Source organism: Pezoporus occidentalis, unplaced genomic scaffold (assembly GCF_034315485.1).
Source record: "Pezoporus occidentalis ecotype Australia unplaced genomic scaffold, CSIRO_AGI_Poc_V1 ctg292, whole genome shotgun sequence".
NCBI lineage: Eukaryota > Metazoa > Chordata > Aves > Psittaciformes > Psittacidae > Pezoporus > Pezoporus occidentalis.
The window spans coordinates 441417-459638 of NW_026914852.1; the positions used below are offsets into that span (position 1 = coordinate 441417).

At 64.1% G+C, this 18222-nt stretch overlaps 2 protein-coding genes across 10 annotated transcripts in view; both read right to left on the reverse strand.

Annotated features, from left to right (window-relative positions):
• The window catches only part of DNAH17 (dynein axonemal heavy chain 17), a 33095-nt gene extending 32387 nt beyond the window's left edge, over window positions 1-708 (reverse strand). For all 3 annotated transcript variants that reach the window (XM_062626485.1, XM_062626483.1, XM_062626482.1), the window contains exons 1-2: window positions 645-708; window positions 113-467 (exon numbers count right to left, since the gene is read on the reverse strand). In XM_062626485.1, coding sequence (XP_062482469.1) covers window positions 113-448 — 336 coding nt within the window. In that variant the 5' untranslated portion in view covers window positions 449-467; window positions 645-708. The remainder of the gene's footprint in view (window positions 1-112; window positions 468-644) is intronic.
• A 244-nt stretch (window positions 709-952) lies between these two features.
• CYTH1 (cytohesin 1) lies at window positions 953-16762 on the reverse strand. 7 transcript variants are annotated; one of them, XM_062626494.1, is made up of 13 exons: window positions 16636-16762; window positions 8658-8740; window positions 7605-7669; window positions 6796-6862; window positions 6565-6683; window positions 6307-6387; window positions 6099-6211; window positions 5883-6031; window positions 5670-5781; window positions 2948-3024; window positions 2764-2835; window positions 2287-2441; window positions 953-2092 (listed from the first exon to the last, which is right to left on the reverse strand). In XM_062626494.1, the coding sequence occupies exons 1-13, from the start codon at window positions 16655-16657 to the stop codon at window positions 2014-2016; spliced, it is 1194 nt and encodes a 397-aa protein (XP_062482478.1). In that variant the 5' UTR covers window positions 16658-16762; the 3' UTR covers window positions 953-2013. The 7 variants fall into 7 exon arrangements, with proteins under 7 accessions (XP_062482478.1, XP_062482476.1, XP_062482477.1 ...); XM_062626492.1 differs by lacking the exon at window positions 16636-16762 and adding an exon at window positions 12927-13533; XM_062626493.1 differs by lacking the exon at window positions 16636-16762 and adding an exon at window positions 10902-10926 and having other exon boundaries at window positions 2948-3026; window positions 5669-5781.
• Window positions 16763-18222: the final 1460 nt, after the last annotated feature.

The following is an 18222-nucleotide window of genomic DNA, read 5'->3' on the forward strand; positions in this document are numbered from 1 at the left end:
CCTCCGTGTCCAGGTGCTGGGAGGTCAGTGCCTGCAGCAACTTTTTTTCTAGCAGTGTAATTCAGTGTCTTTCTGAGCCCACCTCAAGCACCGGCCCATGTGGGGAACCCACCTCCTCCATCACGGTGATGAAGTGCTCCACGGGCGAGGGGCCGATGTCCCCCACCAGCAGCCTGCTCTGGCAGTCCTCCTGGGTGATGCTCTCCTTCTTCTCCTTCACGAAGTAGACGCCCTTGCCCCTGAGGGCTGGGGGGAAGCAGGGGGTGGCCTGGGGCTGCCCGGCTGGATCCAGCCCCAGCACCAGCTCCAGCACGTCCTCCTGCCCGAAGAACTCGTTCAGCACGGCCACGGTCTCATCACTGCCCATGAACTTGTTCCACTTGTCGGGCTGGATGCTCATCAGGTGCATGGCAAAGCTCTTCAGGAAATCGTGCCGTGCATCTGCCATCCTGCCTGCACCCCAGTGCCTGGGGAGACCCGGGCAAAGCCCCCTCAGCACCGTGCTGGGCAGGCCCTACACCCCTTGCCCAGCTCCAAAGCCACAGAGAGCTGCTGGTCCTCATCCCTGCCCGGGCCCATCACCCCCCCTGGGCTCCATCCCCCCCAGTCCTGCCTGGCCCTACCTCTGCCCTGCCCCGTTGCACTCTCAGCTTGCCAGGAGCCTCCGGCCACTGCCTTCAGCCTAACCGACACCGGCACCAGCCCGACACTGGCACCAGCCCAACCGACACCGGCACCAGCCCGACACCGGCACCAGCACCAGCCCCAGCCCCACCCTGACCAACGCCAGCACAGGAGCCCAACGGACACCGGCACCAGCCCAACCGACACCAGCCCCACCCTGACCAACACCAGCACAGGAGCCCAACGGACACCAGCACCAGCCCAACCACCCGTGAAGTGGGGGGTTCTGCCTGCCCCACGCTGCACACAGAGCACAGGAGGCTGGTGCTGAGCGCGGTGCAGTGTTTATTTGCTGCGGATCCTCAGCACCAGTGTACAGGCCGTGGCGAAAGGGAAAAAGAAAAATAAGGGTTAGAACAAAAACTCCTGCCCCTCCCCACCTCCCCCTGGCCTCCGCACAGACCGACCCGCCATACAAAATCATCTAAAAGGAGAAAACTATACAGGAGTATTTACACCTCTGATAAATAAACTAACACTGACCAGGTGCCTCCCTCCAGGCCGGGGCACGGGACACGACACGAGTGCAGGGCAGAGGGGGTGTCCAGCCCTCGAGCACATCCCACCGCAAGCTCCTCAGCAAGGGCTTGTGTGTGGGGATGCAGCAGCCACCGCTGCCCCTCGCCAGGACTGCCAGGCAGCACCGTGCAGAGCTGCTCTACCATGGCCCACACCCTGGCTCCAGCAGCCAGGCCAGGACACCCGTGTGCCCCCTGTACCACCATTCACTGCAATGGGGACAATTCAAGGCTCCTGTGCCCACAGGGACTGTCCCTGGCACAGGACAGCTGGAGGGTCCAAGGCAGCAGCATGAGGAAGCTCAGGACAGACCCAGACCCGCTACAACGAGGGCCAGAGTTGAGCCTCCACAGGACTCCCAGTCCTGCAGCACCCCAAACCCACCAGCTGCTAAGTGCAGCCTTCATCCTCCCAACGGGACACCCCAAGTGAATTAGGACAAGGTGCTGGGGAGACCCAGAAGCATGTGAGGCTCCACTCAGGATCTGGAGGTGCTGTGGTGCGGTGCTGCCTGGTGCACACACACTGCACTTCCCATCCTGCACCCCAGCCTGGGGCAGGATGGGGCTCCCCACACACACGGGTGTCCGTGTATCAGCTCAAGCCTGGGAAGATGCTGGAGATCTGGAGATGAGGCAGTGATGGGGGGGCAGAGTCACCGAGGCACACATGCCTCCTCCCATGGTAAAGAAACTGGGAAGCTGAAGCTGGGTCCTGGGCTCCGAGGGCCAAGTTGCAGCGTGGGCCCAGCCCCACAGCATGGCGGGCAGCTGCTGGGGCTGCCAGCACACTTGGTCTCGCAGAAGGCTGCTAATGTCTCTTAGTGGAGGAGACCTTCTTCTTCCTGGCAGCCAGCATCTCGTAGAAAGGGTCCCGGCTGATCGCTGCCCTGCGGGGGGAACGAGGGCTTGGGTTAGTGCACAGCCAGGAGGAAACTACGGCAGGGCCTCAGGTAGGTCCCTTGTGCCCTGGGAGAGTTTGTTCCGACCATCCCTGCAGGGTGCCCTGGGAAGCATGGTCCCCTTCGGGCACAGCAGACAGGTCTCTGCTGTGCCCCTGCCACCTGCTCCCCTGAGCACTCACTTGATGCACTTGATCCACTCCTCCTTCTCCTCAGGTGTGGGGGCAGAGATGCGGTACACGGTGTGGTTCCCCTCCACCACACGCCCGTCCGCCTCCGTCTTGCAGGCCTTGATCACCTGGTCCTTGTTGTCGGGGATGTAGAGCTCAAAGCAGTTCTGGGAGGGAGGAGATGGTTCAGATGCAGCCCCTCTTCCAGCAGGGACCTCAGGCTGGGAGGGACGAGGCAGAGCACCAGGGCTCCTGTCGCACATCCTCCCCCAGGGCAGCCGGGAGGGACAGACCCACTCTGACCATCACCAATGGCCCTCCCACCAGCCCTGGACACCACAGGGGCTGGACTCAGTCGCTGTGATGGGTGGAGGCAGTGCTGGCTGCGGGGCACTCCCAGGCCTGCAACACCTCCAGCTTCCCCTGCCGCAACCGCAGCACCGGGGCCGGGGCCAGCCCCAGCTCCAGGACCCCTGCCCTGGCTCTCACCGGCTTCTTGGAGTCCTCCACCTCGCGGATGCTCAGGTTTTCCAGCGGGATGATGCCACGGGGCTCTTTATCCTGGAGGGACAAAGCAGATGCACTGGCTACAGGCTGGGCACCACCAAACCCCACAGGGATCCAGTGCCCTTTCCTGCCCTGCCTCAGCACCCCGCAAGCACCGCTCACTAACCGTTGTGTACTCGAAGTAGTAAAGGCAGTTATCAGTCAGGATGAACCAGCGTCGCTTCCATGTCTTCACCCTGCCTCCTGGGAGCAGAGAGGGATGGGTTGGGTGCAGCCCCAGCTGGGCTGGCGGCACACGGAGGCTGCAGCAGCGCTGGAGCCCGCGCGGACACACACAGAACAAGCACTGGCACCGGGCACAAGCAGAGCCAGGCAGCGCGGCGGGCAGCAGGCAGCACACACCATGCCGGCACGGCACGAGCGCGAAGCAGACGGATGAGGATGGAGGTGGAAGGTAGTGGAGGCACCTGTTCCCACCCAGCATGGAGCGCTGATCCAGCATGGCCAGAGGATGCTGCAGCCATGCAGCTCTCGGGGGGACACACTGACCATGGTCCTGCTACATCCCAGTGCCAGGGCAGGCATCAGCCCAGGACCACGCTTGAGGACTGCTTGGAGGGAGCTTCAAACTGCACCACAGATGGCTAAGCTGCTGCTTGGGCTTAGGGTCCTCCAGCCCCAGCTCCAGCTCCCCCTCTGCCACACACCTGCAGTGGTGCCAGATGTGCTGCCACTATGTGCCCAGCACCCAGGAGGTGCTGCCCAGGTCCAGCACCGTGTGCGCTGAGGCCCTGCTCATCCCCCCACCCGCAGACAGCCCCACACCTCCCGCCTGCCGCATCCCGACTGGCCAAACCCTCCGTCCCTGCCCCACAGCCAGGCCGGTGCCAGCACTTCCTTGAAGAAAAAGTCCCTCTGCCTCCGTCCAGCCAAACCCACCCCAAAACCTGGGGCTTGACCAAGGGCCACCTCCTCTGCTGGGGCTGTGGGTGGGAAGAGGCCAGAGGTTCAGGGCCCAGGGCTCTGCAGAACCATACAGGACCAAGGGCCAGTGCAGCCCCAGGGCAGCACCGATGGCTGGCACCCTGGGGCTGCAGGCAGTGGAGCGGGGGGCACCGCCAGCACCCAGCACGGTGACTGCTGGCAGCCTTTGGTGCAGCACAGGGCACCAAACAGACAGCTCCTGCTGCTCTCATCAGCTCCAGGCACTCAGCACCCCCTGACACCACACACAGGCTGGGGCCCTTCCTGAGGACATCCCAAATCTGTCCCCCTCCCTTCACTAAGATGTGAAGACCCGCTGTGGCCAGGCTGAGCTGCCTGTGGACACAGCAAAGCACAGATGGGCAGGTGACTCCGTCTGTCCCTGGCACAGGGCAGTGGAGGGGATTGGCAGGCCCTGGGGAGCGCTCGGCATCAGCGAGGCTGGTACCCATGTCCCTGCCCTGGCAGTGGCGGTGGCAGCGTGTCCCCACGGCAGGCGAGGGCCCTGGGCCGTGTGGGGGGTTAGCAGCAGCAGCAGCAGCAGCAGCAATGAGACTCATCACCAGCAATTAAAAACATAAAGGAAACGAAGACCCAGCGGCGTGAGCAGAGCAGGGAAGAGGGGTACGTACCTCCTGGATTTGGGGGCAAGGAAAGGAAGAGCCAAAATCATGGAAACATACAAATGAGGGAGAAAAGAAAATTAAACAAAAAAAAAAAAAAAAAGGAAAAAACTAAAACCAAAAAGAGGAACCCCCACAACCCCCTCGCCCTGCGCGGGTCAGTGGGGCATGGCTGCAGCAGGGAAGCTGTGAGAGGCCGCGCTGGCGGCACTGCCATGGGTCAACCTGCCCTGGCTCGCTGTGACTGTGGCAGATGGATCCTCAGCTGAGGAGAGGCAGGGCCTGGCTCACCCCCCAGCCACCCCATGGGGTCCCTCCCTGCCCCATGGCAGCTCTGCCATCTCTGCATCCCCCTGACACCAACAGTCCCCACAGCAGGTGCTGCCCTGCATGAGGCCCTTCCACCCTTTGGGCTTGCTCAGGACAGGAGGGCCATATCTGGGCTCTCCCTGCGTTCCCCCAGCCAGAGCTGGGAGCAGATGGCCCTTGTTCAGCCCCACGGCTGGGCTCTGCTCTGGTCCGGGCATGGAGCAGGGTGAGGTCCCTCTTCCACACCAAGAGGTGGCAATAAGGCTGAAACAGCCCTGGTTGAGTGGCAGAGCCTTGATCCCAACAAGAGCCCCTGTGGAAAGGTCCCACCAGACCCCAGTCTTGCAGCACCCGTTCCCCCTCACTTAACCCGGGCAAGGATCCCCCAGAGCTGCCGAGAGGAGAAGCCACAGGAGCCAGGGCGCAGGAGGGCGGTGCAGCGGGGATGCCATGCACGCTGCCTGCATGTGGAGCCATGTGCAGGAGGGAGAATGCTGTGGGGGCGAGGCAGGGACTTGTCTGTGGCATGGAGGGGGCACGCGCGCAGCCTGGGGCAGCTCGCCGCTCACTCCCAGGGCCTGCTCTGGCAGGATGCTGCTGTGACTGCTGACGAGAAGGGCCTCGTGGTCTCTGTGCTCCAACACCAGACCCTGGTATCAGCTCTGCACCCTGGGGCTTGCCCAGCCTCGAGACAGCATCCCCCGGATGCCCACCCAGCCACACCGCTGTAAGTGAGCTCCTGCCACCCAGCCCAGGGAAGATGAAGGGCTGATGGATGTACGGATGGACATGCGGACGCTGTCCCCACAGGGGCTGTGCCCTTGTTGCAGCCTCTTGCTCCTCAATAGGGCCACACTCTGAGGAGCCAGGCCAGCAGACAGTGTGCAGGCAGCCCAGAGGCATCACACCCACAGCCCTGCTCTGTCCCTGGGGACAGCCTGCCCTCCCCGGGCCATGTCTACCAGCACTCACCAAGCTTCAGCAGCCAGCCCTCCCTGTCGGGATTGAAGAAGGTGTGGGTGAGGTCGTTGCCATCATCCTCAGGGATTTTGAAGGGTTCGTTCTTGATGCTCTCATACAGATTCTGGTACAACACGATGCAGTGTCAGCTCTGCTCTGCCCAGGAGCCCCGTGACAGGCCAGCTGTACAGCCCATCCCCGGTCCCTCCGCATCCCATCCCCCACCTGGAGCAGCTCCTCTGGTAGGTCTCCCCCATCGTTGATGCCACGGTTCATGGCAATGAAGCGCTCAGCCGCGGGTTTGTCCTTGACGTTGGGGTTGTGCAGGCTGGTGTTCAGCATGATGATAGCGAAGGAGAGCACGTAGCAGGTATCTACAGGGGCAGAGGGGAGTCAGCCGCAAGGCAGGGCCCGGGGCAGAGGGGCCAGGGAGGCACTCACCTGTGGACTGGAAGACGCCGGGGTTGCACTGGCAGTACCGCTGCGCGAAGGCCTCCATCATCCGGTCGATCTTCTGCGCCTCCCCGGGCAGCCGGAAGCTCCACAGGAACTGCCTGGGAAGAGCGAGGGGTCGCGCTGCTCTGGGGGCTCCACACACCCTCTGCCCCCCCGCAGCCCCCATGGGCCACGCTCAGCCCCCTCTGCTCACCGCAGGGCCTGCACGAGGTTGAGGTCAGTGAACTCGTGCAGCTCCACGAAGGCGTGCAGGACTTGGATGTTGAACTCGTCCCTGCGGGAGCAAAGCCAGAGCACGAGGGCTGCAAGATCAGCAAGTGCTGTGACTGCTGAGCGTCTCCCCGCCGCGCTCTGCGCTCGGCTCGAATGCAGCGCTCAGACCCCCGTGTACCCCACTCGCTCGAACTGCTGCAGTGTCCCAAGAGACCCGAGCTGCCCTGGGCCAGCGCACCTCTCGCCCAGGTAGTCACCGATGGCAGTCTTGTTGAGGCCCTCGCCCTTGTAGAGGAACTGAGCGATGTCCTCACACGTGTTCTTCAGCAGGTCGTTTTCGATCAGGAACTGGATGCCCTGGAGGGGTGCAAGAGGCTCTTCTCTGGGCCTTGCTGCTGACCCCTCCAGCCCCTGGCCCAGCAGGACCACGAGGTGGCAGAGCCCAGCACAGCCCCGCTCCTCATGGTACCTTCTTGGGATCCATGTTGAACTTCTTCCTGCCCATGGCCACCTGCTTGTTCCTCTGCATGTTTTTCCTGCAGGGCACAAAGCAGCTTTGAGTACCCAGCAGGGATCTACCTGGCTGCCTCCTGCACGCCTTTGGGCAGAGCACTGCAGGAAAAGGGTCAGCCTGAACCAAGCAGGAGCCCAGCAACTCTGCCCCAGCCAGGCCCCTGCACTGATCCTGCAGGGGGCAAAGCTGTTAAATGGCTCCAGGTCCCTGCCCTGCTCCATGGGGCTGCTTGTGGCCTTCTGGGCCCCAGAGCAAAGAGGAGCTGCCGTGCCCCACCCGCAGGGTCACCGTGTGCAGATGGGTGCTGGGTATGGCATCCCAACACGTCACCTCTGCATGGGGGGACTAGGGCAAACTGGGTGAGGTGGGGTTCTGGGGAGAGCAACCTTCAGGCTCCAGTGGGGCTGGTGGGAGGGTGACGGCCTTCACGCCCCAGTGTGTGATTGGACACAACACTGGGAGTTACCTCCTGCCGGCTGCAGGACCCCCTAATCCAGGGCTGGCACTGCCTGGCCAGCCAAAACAACAAAGTTGCTGTGGCGAGACAGAGGGGCTCAGGCTTGGGAAAACAGACTTTGGGAGCAGCAGTTCAGGCTGGGATCCTGCTGCCGCTCCGAGGAATTCAGAGCGCCTGGGAAAGGCACCAGCACCCACGGGATGGGGCTGCACCACCCAGCGGCCCACGGCACAAGTGACATCCAGGGTGGCCTTGCCATGGCAGAGGGGCTCAGGGCAGCCCTGGGCTGTGACAGTGAAGCACTCACCTCTCCTCTGTGGACCCCAAGTTCTCGATCTCATTTGTCACTTCTGCTATCTCATCTTTCAGCCGCTGAGGGAAAAAGTGCACTGAGACAGGAGGTGCCTCCTTCCCTCCCAGACCCTCCGGCCTTGACAGTAACCTGGGCCCAGTCCCCCAGGAATAGTCCGTCCCTTCCCTCCTTCCCAGGCAGAGGGGCTGAGCCAGCTCGGGGGGCACTTGCAGCAGGGGCTGGCTGCACCCCACTGCTAATCCCCCTCGATACCGCCATGCTCGAAGTGCACAGGAAGGAAGAGATTGAGAGGTTAACAGAATTACTCCCTAATCCCTTTAGATCATGCCCAGCATATGGCAGTAATTAGCCTCTGCTGCCTTAATCAGGGACGTGACTGACGAGTGTCCCAGATGAGCACTGACCTCGCAGCCGCTTGCCAGGGCAGTGGCCTGGCCCAGGGACATAGTCCCTGCCTGTGCCAGAAGAGGGCTGGCACGGAGGTGCCAGTGCTGTGGGGAACGGCACAAGCACAGGGCCCAGCGCTCTGCGGGCACCATGGGCTCACCGGCTGCCAGCCTGGCCTTGGCCCCCACCGGGACCCGCTCCCAGCCCCAGGGCCCCACAGGAACAGTGCTGTCAAGCAGCGGGGAGATCACAGGCTCCCTGCATTCACTCGTGGGACCAGCTCATCTCTCCCTGCAGTCCCAGAGCTCCCATCTCCTGCCCTAGAAGGTCCACAAGAGCCCCTGTGGGCTGTGAGGAGCCAGGGCTGGCAAGGAAAGGGGATGGGAGCACAAACTGAACCCACAGCCTTGCCTGCTCCTGCATGGGCTGTGCAGATATGGAGCACAGCACCCCAGTCCCACAGCTGTTACGGACAGCCCTGGCCAGAGCAGCTTCTCCTCCCCACTTCCACTTTCCCAGCAGCAGGGTGAGGGACCCTGGATGGGGCTGCAGGGACCCTGACCAGCGACATGGGCAGGCAGATTGTACCCTGCCTCCCAGGGGACGACCCCGGGAAGATGCTGCTGCACCGGGAGCGGGGGATTTCCCTCAGCATCACACCTGTATGTCAGCCAGCAGCTCCTGCTTGCGGCGGCGGATGTTCTCCAGCTCCTGGCACTCCTCCGGGGTCAGGTCACTGGGCACTGTGCGGAGACACAGTCAGGTCAGCACGCGTGGCCCTGGGAATCATCCCACCAGGCTCCCGGGGCCCATCAGGAGCCGTGATGCGGAGCTGCCACGTGCCCACAGGAGCCGGACTGGGAAGCAGCGTCCCCGGCCCCGCACACAGCGAGTGCTACAGATGGCACGTGAGGAATGCGAGGGCCAGGGACAGCCCGACAGGCAGCAGCTGCAGGGGGGAGCTGGGCACCGCGGGTTCCTGCTGATTCAGCCCGCGAGCAGCAGGGACCATTGCGGCCCCTGGACCTGCTCCAGCGCTGCTCCTCCCCTGGGGCTCAGCCCCACAAAGTCTCATTTAACTCCCACCACCCCAGCCGGGCCCGTGGCGGTGCCTGTCCTGGGCCCTGCTGTGGCCCACAGCACGGGCTCCACACAGACCTGGAGCCCTGGGGGCTGCTCTGCCACACCGGGCCAGCTCCTGGCAACCCTACAGCCCCCTGTGCTGGATCTGTCCTTCCGAGCCAGCACCCGGAGCTGGCGCACCCTCCAGATAGACTCACCTACACACCATGACATCCACATGTCCATGTCACCCTGCAGGAGCCTGGCACCCCTCCCCAGCACCATCCCCATGGCTCAACCCTGGGGCTGCCACATGCCCCCCTTGCCCCAGGACGTTCCCAGTGCTCCTTGGTGCATGACCTCCTGCTCCACAATGACATGGCATCCATTCCTGTTCCCTCCTGTTCCCAAGGTCACTCACTCCCCAGCAGTGCTCCCAGCCCTCACCTGCTGCCCATGCCTCCCACCTCTGCAGCGGGTTCCAGCAGCTCCAGCCACCACCACAGCCAGCCCCACTCACCCAGCACGGCCGCCTGCCCCGTACCGGGTGCGGCACCCTCCTCAACCGCGCATCGCTTCTCCCCGAGCGGCCCCGGGGCGATGGCGACCACGCAAACAGAATCCCCGAGCTCAGCACTTCCCTGGCTCCGCTGGGGCTTTCTGACGAGCTTCCTCCTTCGCAAAACTCCCCCCTGCCAAGGCTGGAGGCAGCCCCGGCTTGCGACACCGGCCCTCCAGACACCACGGCAACACTTCCCAAAGTTTTCAGTCTCTGATGCCAGCAACTATGAACCAGACAACCCAACTCGAGGCACCAGGCTAAAAGTTATTTCAACTCAAAGCACCGGAGGCCTCGTGTTATCAACAGATCCAAGCACCTTCTGCACACCCCAGCACTGTTCCTGCGGGCGCTTGCCCGCTCTGCCCAGCGCCCAGGGCTCCTGGCAGGCCCAGGCTTGCTGCAGGACGAGGCCCGAGCCTCAGTGCGCCTGTTGCCAGACACAAAAGCCTCTAAATCCCAGGGCTGCAGCGGGTGCTGCAGAACCATCCTGCCCCACCGCGGCAGAGGGGAAAACCGGCGCCAGGGCTGGACCTGCCCCAAGACTGGAGCCAGAAAACGGAGCAGTGGCAGGAGCCTGCACAGGGAGCAGGAGCAACAGCGCAGCCTCCTGCTGCCCACCTGCAAGCAGGCAGGGTCCAGCCGGCCGCGGGGCAGGCGCAGCACAGGGTGAGATGTGGCAGGTCTGTACCAGAGCCTCTGCAGGTGCTGTGGAGGAGGAGGGTGAGCACTCGTGACACAGCCCAGCCATGTCAGCAGCAGCCAGAGGAAGAGAAACCCCAGACACAAGAGCTTTTCTGGGGAAGGAATAGGGTGTTAACCCTTCCCCACGCTCTGCTCCGCACCCGCCTGCGGCACCGAGTGCAGCCCCACTACTGCTGGTGGCGGGTGAGCCTCACTGCAGGCAGAGCAGGGCTGCAGGGACCGGGAGGCTGGAGCCAGCGCTTGCTGCCCTGGCTGGGGGATGCAGGATCCCAGTGCAGGCACCGAGGCCCCAGTGTAGGGCCCGGGGGGTCCGCAGCTTCTGCTGCTGACAGCAAGCCCAAGGACCCCACACACCAGGGGGAGCAGGAGGGGGACTGACAGGATCCATCCGCCTGTCCTAGGCTCCAACTGGGAGCAGCAGCCTCTGCAGATCCCCCCAGTTCCACCATGCCCAAAGCAAAGCACCCCTGTGACACCCAGACACCATGCACGCTCCCCCTGGTGCTCTTTCCTACCCCACTGCCCTCAGACAAGCAGGCAGAGCCCAGCCTCTCCAGCCTCCCTGCACCCCAGCTCACCACTGCCCTGCGCGCTCAGCACCATCCTGGCAGGACACCTCCCCGGCTGTGCCGGTGCTGCCGTGGCTCAGTGGAGGTGCTGCTGCTTTGGGGCGCAGGCACCTGCCTGCCCCAGTTCTTCCCCGCTGAGTCAGGGCCGTGCTGTGCCAATGAGCACCGGGGCCACCTGGCGTCATCCGGCCTCACCAGAAGCCAGCACCAGCACCACCCTGTTCCTGCCGCCATCAGGCCAAGGCTGCCAACGCCTTAACCCCTCTGCTCCCGGCCAGGGGGAACAGGACAGCCAGGGCCCTGTCCTGTCCTCAGCCCCGGGGCTGGGGACCAGGACGTGTTGGGGTCCCAGCCATGCACTGGGCCTGGCCCAGCCCTGCCTTGGGACGCTTGACCCAGCACATCTTGAGCTCACTGCGGCAGTGCTGGGGGCTGTTCCCTCCACCAGCTGGGTCCCCCCCCACCCCAGCAGGCCCCAAGCCCTCCCCTTCCGGCTCCTCCAAAACCCCCACTCCGGGTTCAGGTCCCATCCAGGCTGTAAAGACTGAGCCCCAGTCAGGACCAAGGGTGCTGAGGGGACCACCGGTGCCTCCAGCCCTCTGCAGACTATGGCAACAGGAGCAGGAACAGGAGAAAGGCCAGGAGCGATGTTTGTCCCCTGGGAGGTTGCTCCCCACTGTCTTTCCCCCTTGCTCCAAGGGGCCTGTACAGACCCCACTGCTCTGTACAGGACCACTGCGCAGCAAAGTCCGGTGCTTGCAATAGGAGCAAACCCCTGGCACATCCCATCCCGCTGTCAGCTGCCTGGAGAGGCAGCGTGAGCCTTGGCCACCTTGACTCAGCTAAATCCAGCTCAGCAGCGTGAGATGGAGAAACAGCACTCAAGCAGCGGCTGCAGAGTGAGAAGAGGAAGGGCTTCGGGAGCCTCACTTGGCCCTTTGGCTCCCAGCTGCACGGCAGCAGCAGCTGCCCTGCCACTGGCTCACACCGTGCCTGCACCGGCCATGCTGGCAGGGCACTGGGTTTAGGCTGCCTGCAGCTGGGAGACCCACGGGGCCCCCCGAAACTTCCTGCCTGTCTCAGCACACCACATCCTGTTTTCACTGCGCCATGTGCGCATCCTGGGTTGTGTCAGCCCCACCCTTCCCCACCGACAGCAGAGGTGCTTCAGGAGGAGGATATGGGGCAGGCGGCTCCAGGGAAGACCCTCCCTGGTGCCCAGAGCCACCCACAGCCCTCGTCCTGCTCTCATACAGCCCTGTCTGTCACCAGAGCCTGACCAGGAACCCACATCCACCACTGCAGCCTCCTTGCTCCTGCACTCCCCATGCACAGACCCCAGCCAGCAGTGCAGCCGGGCGAGCACTGGCTCCGCCATGTCTACACGCACTGAGCACCGTGCAGATGCCGGGAGCGCAGCCCCCACATGTCGCTTGCCCCCTGCAGCGCTCACCGTGCCGGGCCTCAGAAGGAGCAGAGTCCGCTGCTGCTTGGCCTCAAGTACTGCCGGGCTCCAGGGCTAGGCCAGCCCCATGGCACAGCCAGCCCCGGGGCCACGCTTGGGCAGGAGCCCAAGCAGATCCCGCAGCAGCAGCAGATCCTGCAGGCAGCCAGCACCCCCAGTGCAGCAGGCACTGAGTTTTCCTGCATGGATTCGGGTTTGGAGAGTGCCACCCCAGCTGCCTTTGCAGCCACACACAATTGCCACAGGGGCAGGAGGGTGAGGGGCTGGAGCAGGACGTGCCACTGCCACAGCGGGTGATGTGCATCCTCACAGCCACCACCGGCTCTGGAGCACTCCCGGTCCCAGCAGGCACCGGTGCGGGGTGATGCCACACGAGGTAGACGGGCCTCAGCACTTAGAGGCCCAAGCCTGGGCAGGCTGGTGGTGCGCAGGGGAAGAAGGTGGTGAAACAGCCAGGACTCTGCCACTGTCACCGAGAGCCATATGGAGCTGGAGCCACAGACACTGCCATGTCTACCGGGAGGCCGGAGACCCCATGGCAAGCAGAAGGGAGGGGGTGAAGTGCCTACCTGCCTTGGCAGCCACCGAGGGGCAGAGGAAGGCCTGGAAACTGGAGGCACAGAGCTCACTGACCGTCCCCATGCCGCAGAGGTGCCGGGGCAGGCAGGAGCAGGCAGAGGCCTGGCTGGTGCCGGTGCCTGCTGGGTGCAGGCAGGGCGGCTGCAGGACTCCCGGTGGCTGGAGCTGGGGAATGTGGCTGTGCCAGGGGAGCTCCAGCTCCGGAGCCCACGCGCCAGCCCCAGCCAATCCCCGCTACCCTGCCTGCGCAGCACCCGCTCTGCTCCCGGGCTCCGGCCGCCAGCGGCTCAAAGCCACTTAGAGGTCGAAGAGTTTGGGAAGTGCCGGCAGCCCCCGGCCTGCTCTGGCTGTGCCCTGGCAGCCCCTTGTCCCCGCGGGGGGCCGGCAGCGGGGTATTTTTAGAGTGGTTTTATCCCTCCGTATTAGAGCATTAAGCATCGGGAGCTGGCGGTCGCGTAGCAACCAGCACTGCATGAGGGAAGGTGCTCCGAGACAAGGCGGCTGTGGCGAGGCGTGGGGAGTGGGGGGCCCGGGGCCGGTGCACCCCGACGGGCCCAGCCTGCCCCGGTGTGGTGCCAGTCAGCGGCTCAGCTCCCAGCAGCACAGCAGGGCCCCACGGGGCTCCTGCGGCAGGACTGGGGGTGTCCTGCCCGGGACCCCGGCCCCAGGGTGAGCTGTGGAGCTGAGGGCACGGCACAGCCCTCCTGCCTGCAGCCCCGCTGCACCCCCGCCCCCCCCCCAGCACACAGGCATCAAGCGAACCCAAACCGGCCCGACAGCTCTTCCCCTCAAAGCAGGAACGATCTCCAACGCAGGGCACGGCCATGAGTAAGAAACCCCAGAGCCTGTCGGGGCAGGAGGCAGCGACCTGCGGCCAGCCCGGCTGCCAGGAGCCAGCAGGCACTGAGATGTGCTGAGCCAGGGGGAACCGGAGCCAGGCAGGAACCAGGCCGGGCAGGAGTGGTAAGGGCACCCCGGGAACAAGCTGCCCTTGCAGACAGGAGGGTGCAGAGCCAGAGGGGACCCAGCTCCCAGGGCTGCAGGCATGAGGAAAGGTGGAGGAGAAGGAAGAGTGTAGCCCGGCACTTGCCACTGATGTGACCGACCCGGTTTTGGTACCACTTCCCCTTTCCCAGGGGATGAAGTGGTGGTTGCCACACCACCAGGAGGCAAAAGGCCAAGTGAGAGGAGCTGGGGCAGCTGAGCTAGGCACATGGTGTGGCAAGTGCTGCCCAGGGCCTGGGCCAGCATCTGGAGAAACCCTTTGTGGCACGGGCACCCATGGGTGCTCTGGCAGACTGAAGCAGGGCCAGGCAGCATCACCCATACTGCACAACCTGGGCACCCAGCTGGATCCTCATACCCTGCCTGGGCAAGAGGGGCGCATGCACCCAGGGTCACGTTAACCACAGCTCCAGGCCCTGATCTGTTGTCTGCCAACCTGAAGAGCTGCCCCCCTAGAGCAGAAACCTCTGACCCGGACGCGCTGTGAAGGCCCAGGTGGGCTGAAACAGCCATTCAGGGACACACAGGCACTGCTGCTTCCCTGATGTGTGATTGCTGTGTGTCTGTGCTGTGGTTTATCATCCTCTACTCCCCAACAACTCAGAAGTCCCTGATGGCCTGTGCCCAGCACTGCACTGCCGAAGCCCCGACAGCTCCAGCTCTTGGCTCTGTTCTCCAAGCCCAGTACCATCCCTGTGTCTTTGACCCGGCAGCCCCAGAGCTCTGGGGGAGCTGCTCCCCAAGCCAGGCTCAGCCCTGCAGCACACCTGGGATAGGGCTGGTGCGTCACCGGCAGCATCCACCCCCAGCCCCATTCCCCTTGCTGCAGAGGTGCACACCAGGGTCCTGGGCTGCCTCCAAAAGAGCTGAGCCTGAGGCCAAGGGGCTGCCAGGGCCTGCTAGTAAAACAGAGCTGGCAGCAAGGAGAGGACAGGATCCCCCAGCCTGGCAGCGGGACTTGACAGCCCACCCTCCTCTGGGCAGCTCCTGCACCTCGCACAGCCCATCCTGCATCCCAGCACCAGCCATCCTACCCCAGACAGGCTGCCTGGACACAAGCCGCTTTGCAGGAGGCTACATCAGCCCCGCTTAGAGAAATCCCTTTATCCCTGAGGCCAGAGTGAGCAGTAATCCCTCGGGTGCAGCAGGATTACCAGCACTGCCCAATCCTCCTCACCCTGGGGTGAGGCAAGACAGATCCCAGCTCAGGGGACAGTGCCAGGCAGAATCGTGCTCCCATGGCTGCTCACTGGTGCTCCAGCTTGGCGGGACAGGGGCAGCAGCTGGTTCCCAACAGGACACCACCACCACGCTGTCCACACACTGCTCTTGCCAGCTTGTCTAGGGATGGTCTCATCACGATACCTGTGAGGAGATGCTGGGAATGGGGTGGGAGCAGGGGGAGCTGCATCTGTGCCACCAGCTGCTCACCTGGGATTTGCTCTCTGCTGAGGCTGGAAGAGGGGCCGCGTGTGGACGAGCAGACACTGGCATCACCACAACCCCTCCAGCAAGAGCCTCCCCACTGGGCTCCCACCATGCCGAGGCTGCAATGTCCCTACAACTGGGACAGCAGTGGGGATCGGGAGGTGGCTGTTCCACCTAGCATTGCTGCCCTGCGGCACAGTGAGCAGGCAATTCCTGATGCTGATGGATGGCCCAGGACAACTTTCAGGCAATTCCAGGAAGCAACGAGAAGCTGCTCCCTGAATTGCTCCCTGCAGAGTTCTCCCACTAATGGGCTGCATCTGACAGCGCCTGTGCTGGGCTGCAACCAGTGGGCTGGGTGCTTGCACCTTATCTCACACAGTAACCTCCCTGCTGCCAAGCACAGTCACTTCTAGGGTAGAACAACAGCCTCTGAACTGGCTGCGTTTCACAACTGTCACAGGCAGGAAACCAGCCCATGAACCCTCTGCATTGGCACCAGCAGCACCCAGGTGACTGCGGCTCATGGGGAGAACGGCCACCAGCACAACGGGCAGCACTGAGACCTGGGTTTGAGATCACAGCCAGCCTGACTCCAGCCTCCTCCTCAGCAAAGTCCTTGCTGAAAGAAAACCCACCTGCGATCCACAGGAACCCGCCTCAGAGGGTGGAGGCACAGGCAGTGCCTTCCTGCTCCGTCCTGCCACCCGGCACTGGGAGGGAGTGCTCTCTGAACATGGAGGATGCAGGAAAGCAGGGAAGCAACATGCACTTGCATGATAGACAGGACCTGCAGCAACTGAGCCGCCTCAACCCTGCCAGGACCAGGCCCTGGGCACACCCTGAACACTGTGAGACATTCAACAGACCCCATGGACACAAGCTTCAGAGACCTGCAGAGCCTGAACTCAGACAAGGCTCAGAGGCAGCATCTGAGCACACAGCAGAAGGCAGGCAGCGAGTCCCTGAACCCAGCAGCACCGACACGGAGGGCAGCGGGTCCCTGTGGCCCTGCAGCACGGACACCGCGGGCAGCTCACGAGCGGCGGCAGCATCGGCAGGGCCCGGGCGCAGATGAGGCCAGGTCCGGTCAGAACTGAGCAGCACGCAGGAGCCCACCCCGCGCTCCCCCACACAAACCGGGAGCCGCTTCTCCCTCGGCGCTTCCTCCGCCGCCCCATCGGCGGGAGCAGCTCCCGACGGGCCCGCGCCCCCCCCCGAAAGACCCCCCCGCAGACCCCGCTCCGCGGCCCGGGCCGCGCTTACCGTAACTGCCGTCCTCCTCCATCGCGCCGCCGATCCGGCCCTGCCCGCCTCAACGACGGCGCGGAAGCCGCCGCGGACGGTGTCACATGACGCAGGAGCAGGCGGTACCAGGCAGGCCCCTCCCGCAGCCCCGAGCCGAGCCGAGCCGAGCCGACTTTTACCGAATCATCGCCGCATGTTTCCTACGGGTCCGCTCGGGCAAGCGGGCTTTGTGACGTGCCTGAGGCAGACCCGGGGAGAGCACTCCCCCCCCCCTCCCCGAGGGGCGGCGGCGGGGCCCGAGCCTCGGCAGGAGTCGCAATGAGAGCACAGGGAGCAGAGCCGGCGGCAGAACAAGTGGCAATAGTAAACTCAGGCTGCCAGCAGCAATGGCACGTGTGATACAACCACACAGCGCGCGGGCGGGACGAGGGGCGCTGGAGGGGGGGTTTTCTTTTTAATGTCTCTCTTTAATACGTTGAAATTGCCCAGACTGGTCCAGTACGACATCTTAGACCTGACAGGGATGCTCAGCATGAAAACACCTCCCAGAGCTGCGCTGGGTGCACGGAACGGAGCTGCCTCAGACGGGCAGCCCCACGGCACGTGCCAGCACCGCTGCACCACGGGAGTGGATCAGAGAAAGCAGGACCCGAGGTGCGACAGGGGGGTTAAACAGAGGAGGAAGGGGATTCCTGCGGCTGCACACCAGTGGGCTGGTTGCTTGCACCTTATCTCACACAGTAACCTCCCTGCTGCCAAGCACAATCACTTCTAGGGTAGAACAACAAAGCGCAATGCACAACTGTCACAGGCAAGAAACCAGCCCTTGAACCCTCAGCATTGCCAGCAGCAGCACCCAGGTGACTGCGGCTCATGGGGAGAACGGCCACCAGCACAACGGGCAGCACTGAGACCTGGGCTTGAGATCACAGCCAGCCTGACTCCAGCCTCCTCCTCAGCAGAGTCCTTGCTGAAAGAAAACCCACCTGCGACCCACAGGAACCTGACTCAGAGGCCCCAGCAGCACTGACCCTGCAGGCAGCTCACGAGCAGCAGCAGCAATGGCCTAGCGCCGGGGCAGGATGAGGCTGGCCCCAGTCAGAGCCGAGCAGGACCCAGGAGCCCACCCTGTGTGCTCGCCCCAGGCACCAGGAGCTGCTTCTCTCCCGGTGCTTCCTCCACCACCCCGCCTGCGGGAGCGCGCCCCGCTGGCCCTAACCCAGAGCTGAGCACTACCGAATCACCAACACATCTTTATTGGTGGCCACGGCCGCCCCGTCCCCGCGAGGCGCCAACCCCCATGCGCAGCACAGGAAGGGCCGGTGGAGGGGATGGTGTTAATGGTGACTCAGCATGGTGAGGAGGGAAAGGGGGAGAAGGAGCGGGAGGAGCAGCCCCAGGTGCGGAGCGCAGCCGGGGTCATGGGGCTGGGGCTGGGGCTGGGGCTGGAGCAGCAGCAATGGTCCTGAGGCACTTGGCAGGAGCCCCCCCCGAGCCGGGCTCCAGGCCTGGGGGGAGAAAGGGCTGCTCCAGGCCTAGGCGCAGGGAAGCTGCTGAAGGAGCCCGGACAAGGCACGGTCCTCCTGGGCTCCTTCACAGCAGAAG